Source organism: Prionailurus bengalensis, chromosome E2 (genome assembly GCF_016509475.1).
Source record: "Prionailurus bengalensis isolate Pbe53 chromosome E2, Fcat_Pben_1.1_paternal_pri, whole genome shotgun sequence".
Taxonomy (NCBI): Eukaryota; Metazoa; Chordata; class Mammalia; order Carnivora; family Felidae; genus Prionailurus; species Prionailurus bengalensis.
The window spans coordinates 52,271,263-52,290,313 of record NC_057352.1 but is presented as its reverse complement, the minus strand read 5'-3'; the positions used below and the strand labels follow the sequence as shown (position 1 = coordinate 52,290,313).

The window sequence follows — 19,051 nt, the reverse complement described above, 5'->3', positions numbered from 1 at the left end:
GAATGCTTTGGAGTTTCTATTTAAAAAAAAAAAATCTTAAACTGTATTATAATGCATCTCAAGCTTTGTTATGTATCAGAATTCCCAGGAGGGCTTATAAAAACTCAGATTGCAGGGCCCCACTGCTGAGTTTCTGACTCAGCAGGTCTGGGGCGAGGTCCAAGAATTTGCATTTCTAGCAAGTTTCCAGGCGATGCTACCGCTGCTGGTCTGGGGATGCCGCTTGGAGAATAGTTGCTGCATCCTTTCTTCTTAAGCTACTTCAAGTCCTTTTTGGAATGAGGCAAGGTATAAATTAATAGATGATGATTAAATAGGTAAGAAAATGGAAAACTCTGGCATTGGCCTCTAGGGCACTTACATTTTTTGATCCTGGTCCAAAGGGTTATATGTATGCTTGTGAAATGCGGTCTTATTAGATTAGGTTCATTGTGCCAATTTGTCTGGCTCCTTTTTGAACCCTCACTCTTTCATCCCAAAACTTGGCTCTTCCTCCTGAATTTGTATCCTCTGAAAAATGTGGTTATCACGCCATTTACTTCCACATTCAAACTGCTGACAAAAAATAGTCACATTCTTAGTGACTTAGGGTGTTTGTAAAGAGGGTGGAGGATGTCGTGGGAGGGAATCTAAAATGTGAGACTAGCTGACATGTTTTAAGTTTCTTGAAATCACGAGCTCTTATGATTCTCTGAAGCATCTCCTAGACCCTTTGAGTTCGTGTCTGGCGACTTTTCAATGAGACCATGAGGCCACAGTCTTGGTGGGTGATGGCAGGCCTCCCCTTCCCCCGTAGCAGTAATTGCTGCCCACAGAGGGTACAGCCTGACTGAGCCTCTAGTACAGTCAGTTTCTGGATGCACGTCAGGATCATTGTGGTGTGCATGTGTGTGTGTGTGTGTGTAGATATATATATATATTTTTTTTTTTTTTTCCTAAATGTGTACATCTTGGCCTCAGCAATGAGAACCGCTTTAGCCCACGCACATATGCTCACGTGCCCTTAGGGTTGAGCAAAACTGTTCGAGTAGCCCAAAGTCAGCTGTTCCCCTAAAGAAGGAATGGACTCTTTCTTTCCTTCTTTTTTAAAATTTATTTTGTTTTTGAGGGACAGAAAGAGACAGAGCATAAGCAGGAGAGGAGGAGAGAGGGAGGGAGACACAGCATCCGAAGCAGGCTCCAGGCCCTGAGCTGTCAGCACAGAGGCCGATGCAGGGCTCGAACCCACAAACCACAAGATCATGACCTGAGCTGAAGTCGGATGCTTAACCGACTGAGCCGCCCAGGCGCCCCGAGGATGGACCCTTTCTGAGAAGGGTTCTCCCACAGGGCTTCATGATAGTTGGAGGGCCCCCCAGAAGCAGGCGGATATCTAGAAACCCCCATTCTGATTTCTCTGATGATGGGGCAAGGGGAGAAGAGGAATTACCTGTGGCTAGATAACATTTATGGGACACTTGCTATGTAGCAGGCATGTCTTATAAGCATAATTGTTTACGGCAACCGTAACAATGCTAAGAGATAAATCCTGTTACCACAGTTTACAGAGATCAGAACCGAGGCATGTCGAGGTTCACGGAGCCGAGGTGGGAACATGAGCGGTGTGAGTCCAGAGGCTGTACTTTTGCCTGCTGTGTTTTGCTTTGCTTTGCTTTGGACGGACCACCCCTCCGTTTTCCCAGTTGTAGAGAGGGGGGCTTCTCGATTCATCTGTCACATTGAGCACTTACTCCATACTGGGTATTGGATATCAGAGTGAACAGGGGGCCCAAAATTGTAAAAGCTGATGACAGTGTGGTGCGATGGGTGGTTTTACAGAAGTACCGGCAGAGAGCTCCCACGGCCACCAGGACATAGGCTGTCCCGCAAGATGACCATGATGTCAGAACACTGGCCCCCAGAAGGACCTCCCCAAGGGATTATTGCAGTGGCCCGCTGCAATCGCTATAGAGAAATTTAGATCCTTGGCTGTGGCCCTCTGGCTCCTCCCCACGCGATTTGCTTGAAAGCCTTGAGCCTTAGTTTTCTCACCTTAAAAATGGGATAGCAACGTGCTCGCCCTTTGGGGTGTTGGTGCGGCGTGTATGGGACAGTACATGTAAAAGGGGAGGCCTCACGCACGGGAAGTACTCCATAAATGTGAGCCGCGGTCATTGTCACCACCCCCCAGCCCACCATCTCCATGCAAAGAAGGTGTCATAGGTCAAGCTCCAGGGGAAGCAGACCCGGAGACTGAGGTTTGCATGCAGGAGGTGTGAGGGGCAGAACTCTAGGAGACAACTCCTGTGTGCGTGTGAGGGCAGCTGGGCTGGGTAGAGGATGAAGTTAAATGCTGACATAGAAGCAAAAAGGACTCGTTGTATCCATGGAAAGTTCCAGAGCTAAGATGGCCCCACAGGTCGTCATGAATCAAGGCCAGGGGACCAGGCTTTCATACCCTGGGATGAGAGCTGCCCCAGGGAGGGAGCGCGGTCTGGGGCAAGGTGGCCTCCTTCGGCTGAGGGCAGTGCCTCCACAGGGGCACAGCTGTGACTGATCAGCCACCATCACTCCTGGTCCCGGGTCCTAGAAGGGGGTTCTGGGGGTGCACCCCAGTATCCACTACAAGACGGGTGGCACATTCTTCCTTTGCAGGGTTTTATTCCTTTGTGGGCACAGAGCAGTTGTCCCTGATGCTGAATATTTATGAAGCTCCTTTTTTTTTTAATATATGAAATTTATTGTCAAATTGGTTTCCATACAACACCCAGTGTTCATCCCAAAAGATGCCCTCTTCAATGCCCATCACCTAACCTTCCCTCCCTCCCACCCCCCATCAACCCTCAGTTTGTTCTCAGTTTTTAAGAGTCTCTTATGCTTTGGTTCTCTCCCACTCTAACCTCATTTTTTTTCCCTTCCCCTCCCCCATGGATTTCTGTTAACTTTCTCAGGATCCACATAAGAGTGAAACCATATGGTATCTGTCTTTCTCTGTATGGCTTATTGCACTTAGCACCACACTCTCCAGTTCCATCCACGTTGCTACAAATGGCCATATTGTGAAGCTCCTTTGTACGGTGGTCCCTGAGGAGGAAATTTCCATGCACTCTTACAACTAAGGCAGGGAGGGTGCGAAAGAGAATGCGATCTTTCAGCTGGGACCTGAGAATATACGAGGAAAGGGAAAGGCAGGAATTGAAGAGATCAAAGCACCGAGAAAGGGGCAGAGACTGAAGAAAAATAGGAAAGGTGAAAGCAGGTGGGTTGTCAAAACACATGCAGGATTGGTCAGTCCTGGGAAGGTCAGTGAAAAATTGGAGTTCGGGGCTTTCTATGGGTCCGTGGGAAATCACAGAATGCTGGATAGGGTGTGGACATCAAGGAGAACATGTCAAGCTCCAGGTGGGAAGTCTGGACTTCCCTGGGCTCGGGGAGCGTCAGTGGCGACCCCTGCCAGCTCCCCTGAGAAGAAGAGGGCCCCAAAGCAGGATATGCGCCTTCTTCATTCTGCTCTCGCCTGGCTGTTGCTGAGTTCATCAAAGCACTCAACTCCACATCCAAGCGGGGGCAAAGCAGCGGATGTGTGAGGCATTCCCTCATTTCCCCAGAACTGATGATTTTGGTTTTGTTTCTCCATCTCAGCTGATAACTTGAGAAAGCCCAGGACAATAGGCATTGGTCTCGGAAGACCTAGCTCCCAATTCTTTTTTTTTTTTCTTTTTGGGCTCGTGTAAGTGCCTGTTGGGTTGTCTCAAGACTGTGAGAATACACTGATACTAATCTGCTAGGGGAGCCAAAAAAAAAAAAAAAAAGCCACTCATCGTCTAAAACAAGGACACCTTTTCGGCAAATCTCAAATGGCATCTATCATTTGAGAGCAACCAGAATTGTCCTGGATGGACCTCAGGATAGAGAAGCCACCTGTGTTCCATCAGACTCTCCTCTCCCCACCGCTGCCCCGTGGTTCCCGACACTGGCCCCCTCCACGTGACCCTGCCCGCCCTGTCTCACCACTGTTTTTAGATCAACAGACCACTGCGGCCATTTGAGACCTATTGAAGTTCTCCGACACATCTGATGTTCTTTGTAATCTACCATTTTGTTTATTAAGTCAATAACGCTATTGTTGCCCCACCCAGATCCCCTTATCCACAAAATCGGGATGATGATGAGGGCAGCACAGTTTGGGCTACGGTTGTAGAAGTCAGTTTGATTCCCTCTGAGAGAGGAAATACATTCAAATCCTGTGTCCAAATTAGCATTCAAAACACATTTCTGTAGTATTCTAACATGGAACAAAATGGCCAGTGACTGAGAGTCTAAATATCAAGGAGCCAGCTTTCAACAGAAACAGAAGAGCGTGGTCCAGATGGGTCCAAAACAAGCTCTCCTTGATCCCAAGACTAATCCCTTGATTTTTGGACCCGGAGTTATTTATTTACTCTCAGCCTCTCCTGAGGACACAGCGGGTATTTGTTCCTAAGAAGGTTTCTAAAAAGGTTAAAATCTCTATGTTCCATGTTAGACGTTGACCAAGTCATTGACTTCAAACGGGTGCCTGGCAGTGATTGGTTATGTAGAACATTCAGTCTAATTCAATTTAAATTCAGCGAGCCCCCCTGTGACTTGGGGCTTGGCATCTCTGCTTCTCAGGAGTTCGGAGAGGACAAATAAATGACTACATGGTGCGACAGTCCCCTTAACAAGAGACGGTACAAAGGTCATAGCTAGCACAGAGGGCAGTTACTGACTCGCTTAGCAGGAATCACGGAGGCATCCCCAAGAAACCATCACTTAGGAAAGGTTGTATTCTTTGCTCCTGTTCTCGCAACCTCTTCTCCCTCATCCAACCTCTAAGTGGCAGGGAGAAGCCAGTGTCAGACATTGCAAGGCGCTTCCTGCTTGACTCCTTCCTGGAGACCCAGAGAGGCGGGGGCTCCGCAGAGAAACAGCCCATTTTTGCTATGATGTGACATTATCCCTTAAGTCATTGCTGCTGTTAAAAACAGCATTTAGCAAAACAGTTGTTTCAATTGGGGGAATATATGGGGTGAAGTCTAGAGTAGCAAATTTGTGCAACAGAACATTCTGCAGCGGTGGAAATGTTCTGCATCTGTGCTGTCCAGTATGGTGGCGTTGGCCATATATGGTTACCAAACACTTGAAATGTGGCTAGAGTGATTAAGGAACTGACCTTTTAACTTTAGTTAATTAATATTTAAATGTAATTAACCTAAGAAGAAAGCAGGAGCAGCATCACTATCCTATTGTCTTCCCCACAGATTATGAGCAACTCCAAGGCAGAGTGTGTCTTAAAATACACCTCTCTCAGTGTTCACTGCTTAGCATAGGGCACGTTCTGGCCTTGCAGAAAACGATTCCTCCGCTGAAGGGGTCAGTAGGAAAATAGCTAGGAATGATACAAGCTCTTTCCTTCCTTCTCGCTGAAGAGAACGAGCTCAGCCGTGCTCGATGCTTGGCGGCAGCCTTATTGAGTATGTCGGTGTAGCAGGAAGGGTGGAGGGGGACTGAGAAGATCAAAGTCCTGCTTGATTGATGTGCTTTGGGAAAAGCAAAGATTTACTTCTGGAAGGTAAAAGAATAGGTGTGAAAGGTGAGCAGAGATAAATGTACGAGACCAGGAATCTAAGGGTAGGATTTGTGAGTCTGGGGGAGTTTGAAGAGCACGGGGGCCAGGTTAAAGGTTAGCAGGAGGCACAGAGGATGGAAATGGGAAGAGGAAATTTTTGAGGGGTTTTTCTCTGTAGCACAAATGCGACCCGCTTTGGTGTTTTCCAAAGGACTCGACAGAATTTGACAGTGCTTTGAAATTCTATTGGAAGTTGGGCTTCTATTCAAGAGCGAACAGACCCAACTACATCAAGGATACAAAAGGGAAAAGAAGAATAGGAAAAGCAAAGGCAGTGTCAAAAGGGCAAAAAGAAGAAGTCAAGTCTCCCCCATGTGCTATTGGCTGAGGACAGAGAGGTTGAGGCTCCAAGGGAGTGGGTGGGTGAAAACTGCCTTTGCTATCCATTTCCCATGAAGGAGCAGTCCCCGAAGAAAGGACCTTCTCCTTTATGGCCAGGCAGAGAAGTTTCTCATGGATCTGAAGGCAGATAAACTTGGAAGGGCTGTTTTAGGAAGGTGGGCACACTGCTAGCTGCATTTAGCGACCCAGGTTCTGGCTGCGAAATGCCGACTCAAAGTTTATTACAAGGTCCCCAGGAAGTACAACGTTAGTGAGTTTAGCTGGGAGGCTAAAAAGAATCCATTTACAAGATCATTCAGACCAATCATAGGAACGGTGGCTCCCCATTAACAGCTCCCCATTAGCTGATAGAACTAGGTGTACTATAAACAAATGAAAAACAATTCTTTCTGAAAAACAATTCTTTTTTTAAAAAAAAAAAAGAAAGAAAAGAAAAGAAAGTCTGTAATTTGATGGATAGTCTGTTTGAAGAAGTACACGTGTCTGTATTGACAGGAAGGAGAGGGGGCCACAGAGCACAGCCTGAAAGCCTCACCAGATTAGTGTAGAACTCAGACTGTCTGGGCCAGTGGGGCTGCCCCACCTTGTATCTGTGTGCCTGAATAGCAGCTAAGCCTTCTGGGGAGAAGAAAAACAATCATCCTAAGGGAACTACAGGTTGGAGCACATAAGTCTGCACGAAGACACTTGTGGCAATACAAGGGGGGAAGGGGCTTGATTCTGATATGTGGTATATCACCCTTCACCTCCAGGGGCTTGAGTCTAGGACAGAGGAAGGAAAAATGGGTATGAAATCCATGAAGATGAAGCCCTGGAGAGAGACCCGGGCTCAGTCAACATCAGCTCTCTTTGTCTCACTACTTGTGTGATCTTTGGCAAGTTCCCTCACCCCTTTGATCCTGTGTCTTCATCTGTGACATGTTTGGTACCCTAGAAATTCCTATAAAACCTGTAACATAAGTACTCAACGAAGGTCGTTACGATAATAGTGATGATGAGTAATTAACGAAAGAGCGTTACATTTATTGGCTCCGAAAAGCAGGGGCATGCGTACGTAAGGTGGCATACGTTGCTTATAAATGGAGTAGAAAGGGTGCCACAGCCTACAGGGAGGGCCGCACCCCCTGGGATGGAGAGGAAACGGGGGAACTTGGTGAGATGGCTCCAGCTATCGTGGGAGGGGCAGGACAGGACAATAGCAGGGGGTCAGAATCAATGAGGCGCGTCAGGGCAACACCCCCTAGGAAACCCTTGCACCCACCTGGCAGATTTTGAAGGGGGAGGGTCCTTATACCTACCAAGGAAAGTAGGAACAGAGTCATGGACATACCGTTTGTTTTCAAAGACTGGGTTTTCTCCCCTAGTAGTTTGAAAGGCATATTTATTTCCCAGTGTTCCTGAGATATAACTGACCTATAACATTGCATTAGATTAAGGGGTACAATGTACGGATGTGATACATATGTATATCGTGATATGATTACCACAGTAGGTTTAGTTTGGTTAAATCTCATTTTAGCATCCAGGCTGCTGGGGCCTGGGTCCCCAGGGGGATAAGCCGGAAGGCTCGAGTAAGTGCTCCTGGAATAACGGAATAACAACCCCCAGACGTAGCACGATGAGTTGTCTTCAAGATCCCTGGCTTCCAGCACTCGGTGCAGCGGGATGTCAATAAGGAGAAAATTACAGAGCATCTTGAGAAGTCAGAGACCCGCATTTCCCAGCCTAGGGAAAGTAGTGATTAGAGAATTCAAAAAGTGAACATCCAGCTTCAAGAGAACAGATTGTATGAAGGAGAGGTAAAACTGTCTGAATACGTAGCGCCTTTGGTGTCCTCGCCAGTCTCCGCGAAAAGACCCGCAAGCTGGAGAGATCCAGACCTCCTGACAGAGGAAGCCGAGGTGACAGAGGGGAGCCTGAAGCCACACCTGTGTGGACCGGCTACCACCCGTATCAGGAAAGTAAATACTGTTGGTGTTTACAAGTGGCAAGGCAACTTCTGTTGAAATGTACATCTAACATTTGGGGGACGGTCGGTCATGTATTCGCTCATTCCCCAAACATGTATCGAGTGCCTACTGTTAACCAAGCCCCAGGCTTGGTGCTCACCAGTGAAGTGATAATAGAGAAAGTTTCTAGAATTTCCAAGATTACCAAATAGATTTAAAAGACAGTGGGCCTGACAGTTGGAAATATTATATATGTGTCGTTTAATATGATTCAACAACTTGGTGCTGAGAATGTAATGTCCCGGGATAGGAAATGGAGCTGCTTTCCAGTCCCCTCTCTGACCCTTCACTTTTTGTGGTGAAGAACAGAGTCTCCCATCACCCATGACGGCTGCCATTTTGATCAGTTGGGTGTATCTTTTACCCCTCTCTTCTGGTAACTGCCCTCCATTCCTTTTGGAGTATGTCCCCACCCCCTCACACACACACACACACACACACTTCATGTGTTCCTGGTAAGGCAATCAATCAAGGTGTCCCATTCTTCTAGATCAGAGTAGGGGGACGTGAGATGCACATGTGGCCAATCACAGCACCTTAACCCCTTGGGCAGACAGAGAGAGAGAGATCCAGGGGCTGATATGTGATGCATGGAGGGCCATTAAGATTCCTTCCTCGATGTATGGAAAGCGGGAGAAAACCGTTCTCTCTGGGGCTTGCCACACTCGCACGAGGCAGCTGGGGCAGAAGGCCGCCATCTCTCCGAGTCTCAAGAAGGAAGTTCGTTGCAGGCAGAGCACATGAAGCTAACTCATGAGAAGAAGGCACAAGCTGGAAGGGAAAGGAAAGGGGAGAGCCTAGAATTCCAGAGACAACGTCATCGCGATGGTCAGCGTGGCGGAGATAAGGAAAAGAGAAGTCAGAGCAGAAGATCTCTGTGCTTAGCCCGGCCTCTGGCCCACGGTAGAAGCACCGGGCGTTGTGCCTCCGTCTCCTCTCTTGTTCCTTCGGGAATTCATCTGAGTCTTCTTGTGTACGTCATAGCATGATGGCACATCCTGTCCGGGGCTACTTTGGATGTTAGCGTTGTGGAGTCTGATTAGGGCCTCTATCCAGAAAACTTTACGTAAAGTTGGGACTTTTTAATGTCCTACTTCTTCTCCCTACCATTAACATATATGAAGCATATACTACACGACAAGGACTTCATTCATTCATCAAATATGAAAATGCCAACCTCATCGCTAGAGACTTTAGACGTGTTATGTCTTTTTATACACACACACACACACACACACACACACACACAATTACCTCCTGAGTACTATAATGGTACCCATAACACAGATGAGCAAACTGAGGTAATGGAAGACTAAGTCATTTTCCTAAGGTTAGATAGGTTGCTAAAATGATCTGATCTAAGATTCGAATCCAGGTCTGTTTCATTCCAGGCATTAACTATTTTATAACCAGAAAGCATACGTCCTTCCCATCCCACCTGGGTATGTTGTCCATGCCGGCCCGAGGAATGAATCATTATCATTCCCTTCACAGAAGACAATTATCCTGCATTGGGCTCTGGGGACTACAGCCATTTAGACAAGTCAGGAGTAAGCGGGCCCGTTGTTTCACTTCCCGGGGTGGGGGGCGGTGGGGGGGGGGTCGGTCTAGGAAAGCACCGTCTCGCACACCCCTGGCTCCAGAACAATGATCGGGATGAGGCTTGGGTGAGGGATCAAGGGTCACTGGCAGAATGAGATTGAGGACAGAAGCTCCCTGTGTGTGTTTCCATCAAGAAAATATAACATTCAAAGATGAAACAGCCTCTTTCACTGAAGCATAAATTTTGTCTCCTGGGCCTTCAAACAGTGAATCTACTCATTTTAATAGCAGGGCTCCAACCGATTTTCTGTGTGAGATCACACACAGAGGAATCAAACTAATTTGAGATTACACGCCCGCTACCCTTTTCCTGTGAGGAGGCTCGTCTTGTTTCTAATTAAACTTTTTCTTCTATGACGAATGCCAAGATGCCAAAAAAGCTCCCTATGGAGAGAAGTGCCAGGAACGTGGGGTCATGGGGGCGCCATTTCCCCATGCCTGGGTGAGCCCTGTTGTCCGTGTTGGATGCTAGTGATGTGCCCAGAGGTGGTGGGATTTGGGCTCCTCTGAATGAGAGCGAACCAAACCCCAGAGGCTTGACGGTCCTGCACATCCAGCTATCCTAGAAATCCCTACTGTCGCCCTCGGGTGGGCAGGCAGAGGGCCATCGCGAGTGAGGGTCGCAACAGGTCAGTCCAAATCCATACCGACCCTGGAAATTAGATTCAAAAGCCAGCACCCTGCCCCCTGGTGCCAGTGTAGTCTGGAGGTGGCACAGCAGGACCAGGGACCAGAGGGTGGGGTCAAGTGCCCGCCCATCTTTTACAGCCTGGTTGACTAAGGAAGGAAATAGCCTTCCTTGAGCGCCCGCTATGTGCAGGGCACAGTCAGGACGTGGCAGACTCTCAGCTGGTCTCACAAGTCCACGTGGGTGTAATTACCAAGGCGAGGCTATGGGCAAGTGGAGGGAACTGTCTGCTTAAGATCACCCGGCCATGGTGGGGCCGAGTTGGGGTCTGAACTCGGATCTGTTGTAGCTTCTCACCGCTTGCAGTGCAGCTTTCTTAGATAGTAAGCGAGATAACCTCAGGGGGTTATGAGGGTCTGATGTAACTCGGAGGACAATGAGCTTTACGGCGGCCAAGACAGGCGAGGGGTAGGGTGAGCGTAAATATCAGCCGTCACGCCCTTTGCACGTCATGGGCCACCTGCCGTTGGTTTCTTCTGAGATCAGGCTGCCGTTTCTGGGAAACTGCTCCACGTCCGGTGTTCCGTAAGATGTCCTACACTTCCTTTTTCTGTGAAACACAAGAAGCACTGATTCTGGACTTCCTTTCTTCCTCCAATTGCTGGGGAGGCAAGAAGTCCATTCCATTAACCCCCACCGCCCTCACCGCGGAGGACCCAGTTAAAGGGAAGATGCACATTTTCCCGGATAAATAAGATCCCAGAAGTAGCGTCTCCATCTCGCGTCATCACCAAGCAGGGCTCGGTGTGAGTCAGACAGAGTCATCCTCTCCTGTCAAATCCTCGTATCTCTCTCCGATACAGAGTCATCCAGAACACTTTGTTCCAATCATCATGGCAGAGTGGCTTCCTGGCCAAGCCAAGGACCTGGCTTCCTGGCCAAGAGACCGTCCAAGCGATTTCTCAGTTTTATAAGCACTCGTGTCACTTAACCTCCTGCACTCCATTTGTTTATGTGAATAAACACAGGAAAGATACTACTGGCCATATTTCATTAGATGGGCCTCACCAGTGACAGTTTAATGCCGTGTTGTTTGGGGATATTGTACAGGCAAGTTGCCAACGTCGCAGTGGCCCAATCGAGGCAAAGGGGGCAGAGGAAGAAACCTGAATGTCTTGAGTGGATCCGAGGAGTGGTGACTGTGTTTCATCAGCATGGGTATTCTGGGTCAACAGTCCTGGCCATCTGATGTTAAGTAGGTCTCCAAAGAGTCCCATAGATCGGCAACGGAGGGAAAGTGGACGTGGTTTAGACATACAAATGGCCGTTTTGGGGGTGGGGGGCGAGATGGCACCGTGCCAACTTTGAGTCCTACCCGTTACGCTTTAGGTCAGCGAAACGCATTCCTGGTCTTTCTCTGTGTTCCTGCTTCCAGTCTTTGTGTCTGCCTGCCTCTCTCTTGGTCCCTCTTGGTCCCTCACTGTCTGTCCTTTCCCTCTTGTGCCTTTGTCACCGAATCCCTCTGATGTTCCCAAACGTAAAGAGTGCAGGAACAAAGCTGGCTCGGACCTTCACCCTGCTTTTCCACGTAGCAGTTTGTGATCTTAACACGGCTCTGAATGTCCGTTTCCCAACCTGAAAATGGAGATAGTAATACTGATATTGTGGAGTCGTCCCTAAGATGACATGAAACAAAGCCCCTGGCAGGCAACTCGGTTCCTGGCTCCTCACGAGTGCTGAGTAAGTGTGAGTTCCCTCCCCTGGCTCGATGCCCTCCACCTCCGTGACACGTTAGAAGCCCACCGTGTGTTGGCCTTCCGTTCGTGTGGCCTGCCCTCGGCCCATTTTCAGATCAGCCAGTGCAGCCATGACCGGCTGGGACCATTTTTCATCCAACTGCTCTCATTCTAGCAGTTTCATGTGGCCTCTCTCTGTAAATCAGTCTGGGAAAATAAATGTCCCCGATCCATTAGTGCCTTTCCATCACAAGCCAATTTGAGCCACAAACCAGAGACAAGGCTTGTTAATGGCCACTTAAATATATTTCCACAGCCCAGCCTGGAGACCCTCAGCCTCAAATCCTCCCAGCTCCTGTCCAAGAAAAGCCCCACTGTGACAAGACTTCTGGCAGCAAAGGCAGTTGCGGGGGGGTGGGGGGAGGGACCGTGTTCCCTGGTTTGCCTAAAACAGTCCCAGTCTGCTCCTGCTGTCCCAGAGTAACTATGAACAGTGCCCCTTTAACACCCCCAAAAGTTCCAGTTTGAATGAGACACCAGATGGAAACCAAGAATAATAATGTAATAATAGCTGTCATTTATTGACCACTTGTATATGCCAGGCATCACCAAAAAGGTCTTTCTACGCTATATCTCATTTAAACCCGATTACAACACTGTAAAGGGAGGTGCTATTATTATCGCCATTTTATAGACCAAGAAGCTCAAGTTTAGAGAGGTAAGCGACACATTCAAGGTCAGCCACCATACAGGGTGATGTCTGTGCCACATTCAGACCCCTTTTGCCTGGGCAGCACACCCATCCCCCGCCTGCTGGGAGTGCTGGCCACTCAGGGCTCAGTGCAGTGCCCCAACCCCCTTCCCTCTTCTGGAGGAACAGCGCTCAAACAGGAGTCACCATTGCCTGAGAGGCTCCCTGCCCCCACTCAGAAGGCGTCCCACAGCCCAGACCTGACTGACGACAGGGGGCCAGAGGGCGTGGGGAACACCAAGACTTCCCCTCTTGCTGCGAGGTCAGACTCTAAGGTATAATTCATGCCCCAGAACTCCTGGCGGGATCCAGGGCAGATGAAATCCTTGCTTAGCTCCTCCCTTGTCCGGTTCCCCTTACGACCCTTTCCCCAAAAGCACCCCCTCAATCAACCACTTAAGAGAGCAGCCTTGTGTCTGGCTCTGCCTCTAGGGGGCAAGACCCATGACCTATGGTTAGCAAGAGACGGGGCTGGGACTGCTGTCTAGGAAGGTGTCAGTCTTCATCACAGAGCAAACGTAACATGACATCGCCTGTAATATCCACGTGATTAAAATGACAGCCTCCAAGTCCTCAGAGAAACAAGTCACACAGGCACAGACAGGACAACGGAGGTGGCAACAGTCACAACACCCACTCCTCATTTAGTGCCAGTCTCGTTTTTGCATCTGATCCTCTCGACAATAGGAGGTTCATCTTGTCTGCATTTTGCATTTGAGGCGTGGCAAGCTTGGAGAGGCGGAGATGTGTCCGCCGAGGCCACACAGATAAAAAGCGCTGAGGCTTGGGCCTACCTCCGGATCCTTCGCCTTCCAAAGGCCACGTGCTGTTTCCGCATGGCCACTTAAGTAGCTTGCCGTGTAAACTGCTCAGTGAACGGGTGACGGGACCGGTTCCCCATCAAAGCTGATGCTCTTGTCACCAATTAGAAGACCCTGTAATCCCTCCCGCCCTGCACTCCCCAAAACGGTTCTTTCTGAGCTGCATTTGACCAGCATGTCTCCCTTTGGGGAGAAAAGCCATATTACTTTGGAACTAGCCAGAGAATGTTCTCTCAAGTCAGACATAAAAAAAAAAAAAAGGAGCCATATTCACTGAAGAAGGGAAGGAAAGCAAGCTGGCACTGCATTGCCAAAGGTCCAGAGAGGTAAATCACATTTCCTGTGGCTCTCCCACAGAGGGAGACAAATGGAATAAAAGGAAAACAGCAGACGAAGATTCAGATCCTAACTGTACTATCTGTGTGATGTTTTTAGCAAATTACTCAACATCTCCAAGCCTCAATTCGCTCCGGTATAATATCTATCTTCTTGCACCATAAAAGAGAAGGGGTAAATGAGATCAAATAGGCATTTCCCTGCACCTCTTCTCTTCCATTCCCATACAACGTATGGAGTAACCAACTTGGACCCTCATTCCAGGTCTGAATAATACTAGTTCAGACAGAGTCCGCTTTATTCCCAAGCAAATAGCATATCCTACTTGATGAGAAAAGGTTTCCATTAAAAACAGAGCGCACATAAAAGGGGGACCTTCATCCAGGAAGCCATCAGCTGATTCATAAAAATACAGAATGAGTCATCCTGGCTCCCAAGGCTAAACTTACAATCAGTGGGCATCTTTGGCCTGCCAATCCTAGCCCAGTGTAGGAGGAAAGACCCAGCGGGCAATCTTCACAAACCTACTTCAATCCCCCCTTGCAAAACCGATGAACTCTGCTTCCAGCTTGGGGAAATGAAAATCAATCTGGGCCCTTTGCAATACCGGATTCCAAATGTTGCCCCATGTCTGGTTGGCTTCCTGAACAACTAGGGTGGGGAATCTGCAGTGATTCCAGAGTGTGTGTGTGTGTGTGTGTGTGTGTGCGCGCGCGGCTCCAATAAAAAACAGGCTTGTGCATCTGGCTTTGAAAATCAATCTCCTGGCTTTCATCTTGACATTTATTATTTCAAAATGCTTCAGTTCCTATCAGCCTCTAGGCAATTAGCATAAGACTAGAGAACCCAGACCTATTTGTACTGCAAATGATGCTCTCTTCTTTAAAAAGTAGCTTCAACATTTTTACCCTCTGAACATCCCCTCTGATGAAGTCCTAGAATCCAATTTGGATGAAGGGGCATAAATTGTAGATACACATAGGCATCTATACCATATTTCTCATCAGTGGTGAAGAAAGGAGAATTACCAATAAATACATAGTTTTAGTTTTACAAGCCAGACGTTCTTTCACCGGCAAGTGAAGAAAAAGAATGACTCTACCCTCCCCGTCCGAGCGTCTTTTCTCAATGCATTCATTCAGCAATAACTTAGTCCGTCAGCAGCAACTGATGCGGGACATACTGTGTTCCAAGCACTATGCTAGGCATTGGGGATTTATTGGTGAAAAGGGCCGACGTAAGCTCTGCCTTCTGGGATCAATGTGCTTGGTTCAGCAAGAGTTAACAAAATAGAACTACACAGGATTCCCCAGTCTGCAAAAGCCTCTTCCCTTACCCTGAATTCCCAAAAGTCATGTCTGGAGTCGACTGTGACCAGCTACACGTATGAAGAGTGAGTCAGAGATCAGTGCCTGCTTCTCTTGACAGCCACCTTCCAGCCCGCCATGGAGTCCTGCACCTGCTCTCAAGGCAGCCACTGGGAGGAGAATCTCCTTTGCGGTGTTTTTTTTAGTTTTTTTTTTGTTTTTTGGGGGTTTTTTTGTGTTTGTTGTTTTGCCTCTGCGTATGTCCCCAGAGTCTAGGTCTGGGATTTAACCTAAGAACAGGTAGGCTGACTGCTGCTTTGGGCGGGGGGGGGGGGGGGGGGGGGGGGGGGGGGGAGCAGTGACTGCTGGGGACTTTAAAACACAGACATGAGAGAGGGTAAGTCCGTCTCACTGTGCTGAGGGCAAGTTCCCCTTGGGAGCTTCCCATGCTGCTGCATGAAGAACTCAGAGTGTTGGATCCAGTGAACCCTTTGGGTTGAGCCCTCCCTCCTAGAACTTCAGAGAAAGGATCATAGTGACAGCACACAGAGAGGCTTAAGCACTCCAAGGGGAATCCCAGGCGGGCCTAACTCTGAAGTTCCCCCAGGAGGAGTGGGGAATAGGAAGGGTACTCGGATGCTGAGCTCCCTTTGAGATGGGGCGGGGGGGGGGGGGGGTGGAGAAGATGACCAGTTGTTTGCTTTTCCTCTTCGGAAAAGCACAGAAGAAGAGAAGACGCTGGCGGGGAAGAGCGAGCCTTGGCCTCACCCCTGACCAAGCTCAGATGCTCCAGGACCTAACCCCCCGCCCCCGCCCCTGCTTCCCAGTGCCTTTCCCCATCCCCGGGTGCCAGAGGAGCAGAGTGCACCAGCGGGGAGGGAGAACGCACCTCCCCAGCCCTCACTCTGTCGCCAGACCCGGCAGCAGTACAGCACAGAGGTTTAAAAATGAGTAGGAAATCCTGGCCAGGTCAGTTCGTGGCGGCAGGGAGACCTTGGGCAAATCGCTCTTTCTGCGCCCCGGTTTCCTCGCATGAAACGCCGGACAATGACGGTCCCTAACTCGTTGGGTCCCAGGGAGTATTAAATAAGATCGCACACCTAAAACTCTAAAAACGATGGCTGGCACACAGTCCTCCAACGGTTATTATTCTTCTTTAACCGTGTTACCAAACTCCCTCTCCCGGAAGCTCAGCTGTCCTACCCGACGGAGAGCCCCCCGCCGCGCAATCTCCCAGACCCTGGGGCGCTGGGCGCCACCATCCACCCCGTTCCTCCCCGCCGAGAGCTCACAGTCCCCTCCGGTCACCCCTAGATCCGGCTGGGAGAGGGCGCGGGGCCACCTCGCGGCATCCTCCCCCGCCTCCGCCGGCCGCCGGCCGCGGGGAGGCTCGGGGACCCGCGGGAGGGCGCGGAGGGGACGCCCACGGCCACTCTTCCCCGCGCAGCGGCCGCGCCGAGGCTCCGCCACCCCCGCCCCGGGAGCGCCGAGCGCGCAAAGAGAGAAAGCGAGAAAGACGCGGATACTGGACCAGGCTTTGACGCGGATCTTGAGCTCGCCGTCCTGCGGCTCGGGCATGGCCTTCCTGGTGACCCGCAGCTTGTTGAGCCCCCCGAAGCCGGCCAGCACCACGGCGCGCATCTCCTGGGCGTCCCCGAGGCGGTGAGAGCCGCCGCCGCCGCCGCCCTCCGCAGGCTCCTTGCCTGCCTCCTTCTCGATCATTTGCTCCGTCTCCTCCGCCTTCTCCACGCCTTCCTTGGCCATGGCGCACGGGGGGCGCGGGGCGCACGGGCTGCGGCGGCTGCGGCGCGGGGGGCTCGGGCTCCTCTCCCGCGGGTTCCTCCTGTTGAATGTGGGATGCTCCGCTGTGCAATGGCTGCAGCCTCCGCGAGCCGCGCTATGGGACACAGCCTCCGCCGTAATCCTCGCAAGAGCCGCGCCCGCGTCCGCCCCACCCCTTCACCCCGCCACCCTCGCTCCCCGCCCCGCCTCCCTGCCCCAGCGAAGCTTCGACTCCACTTCCAGAGCCGGTCTCAAATCGGGCTCCTGATCGCAGCCCCAGAGCCCAGACTTGCCCAAGACTCGTGAATAAAACACGCAGAGAGGACGCCGTGTCCTCGGCGGGCGGCGCAGTACTTTGTTATTTACGGCGCAGGCTCGGCGCCTTGAAATGGACAGAGTCGAACGTCTGGGCCTGGAGGATGCCTCCCGGAGACACGGTTGCCTCCTCCCGCACGGATCTGCGGGGGCAGGCGGGAGAGACGGGAGGTGGGGCTGTTTCCCAAATCGCAGGTAGCCGCTGGAAGGGCAAAAAGGTTCGGGAAGCGGGAAACGAGAAATCCCACTTACTCCCTGAAGAGTCTAAACCAGGGTGTTTTTCACTCCAGACTCTCGGGGTCAGCGCGCGGATGCTCTTTAAGGGGCATCACCAGGAGCCTCTTTTGATGGCTAATTCTCACCACCCGCACCATTTCCAGGCACCAAAGAGGCTTCAGAAAAGAATCCTGTACCAGAAAAGGGTCCCCTTTTTGTTTTGATCACCAGAAGATCATTCTGTACTCTGGCCCCAACACACACACACACACACACACACACACACACACACACTCCTCCCCGGTAACCGGCAAAATTTGGGGGTTTTGTTATGAGCCCTTTGAAAAGGAGCTTATAGAGAAACTTGAACTTTTTAGAAAAACGATGGGCAGGCGAGAGTGTTGGTGGGCTGTTAAGAGAAACCTTGTTGTGGAGGAGTGATGGATGTATATTCTATTACCGCGCAAACGCCGCCACCTTTGGGACCTTGGGCGACTCATTCAACCTTTCTGGCCCTCAACAACTTCATCCATAAAATGGGTACATTAATTTTGTTTATTTGCATTGTGCTAAGTGCGGGGGTGGATAGGACTTTCAGTGACACATGGTCCTTCCCTTTAAGGAGTTTATTCTCAATCATAAGGTGGGGAGGACACAGCCAAGAAATGGAAATGACACAGTGAATGGTGTAAGTGCCTCTCCTCCTTCTGTTCTCCCTGTGCCTCTGTGCTCTAAATGCTCTGGCCTTCTGTTCCTCAAAAATGGAACCATGTTCCCTCCCACCACCTGCTGTCCCTTGACCTGGAATGTGTGTTGCAAGTCCTTCATCTGGTGTCATCGCCGACTTCACCTTCAACTTAAGCACCCATTCCTTGTTTCCGCAGGTTGGGTCTGCATCCTTTATGGTAAACTCTCGTGGCAGTTTGTAATGAATTTTTTTATATGATCAACCTGCTAATTACTGTCTGTTTCCTTTTTTTGCACTGTGGGCAGGGGCGGTTTCTGCTTTCATCCAGCATGGGTTTCCCTGGGGCTCAGCCCCTGATTGGTGCACAGTTGAAAATGCTCAGAAGAAAAAAAACCCTTGTTGAGTGAATGAATGAGTCAGTGAATACAGATGCTACTGCGGTAGCCCAGAGGAGGGAACTTGGCCGAGGAGCTGGAGAGATCCTCATGGAGGTGCGGACGTTTGAGCCAGACCTTGAAGGATAAGCCAGGTTCCTCGGGGAGGATCACGAGTCCATTCAAACCCATGGAAAGGTAACGGGTTAAAAGGAGAAAACACTGTCTTGATCTGTATGGACTGAGCATCAGCTGGGGTTAGCAGTCACTGGAGGCTAGGCGGAAAGATTGCTTCAAACCAGCTCTTGAAGTGTTCCACGTAGCACGTTATAAAATTTAAGACATAATCATGGAGGCGACGGTCGCCACTGAAGTCTTAGGAAAACAAAAGCCAGGGAATGGCATGACTGTGTTTTAGGATCATAACTTTGGCGGGAAGGGGGCGGGAGATGGGGTGATAGATTTACTGCAAGTGTGAAGCAAGTCAGAGACTATGGCGCACACACAGGCAAACA

General features: G+C 50.1%; 1 protein-coding gene across 1 annotated transcript in view; it reads right to left on the bottom strand.

Moving 5' to 3' along the window:
• VAT1L (vesicle amine transport 1 like) overlaps positions 1-17,064 on the bottom strand; it is a 147,459-nt gene extending 130,395 nt beyond the window's left edge. The window contains exon 1 of the mRNA XM_043599728.1: positions 16,693-17,064. Coding sequence (XP_043455663.1) covers positions 16,693-16,925 — 233 coding nt within the window. The 5' untranslated portion in view covers positions 16,926-17,064. The remainder of the gene's footprint in view (positions 1-16,692) is intronic.
• Positions 17,065-19,051: the final 1,987 nt, after the last annotated feature.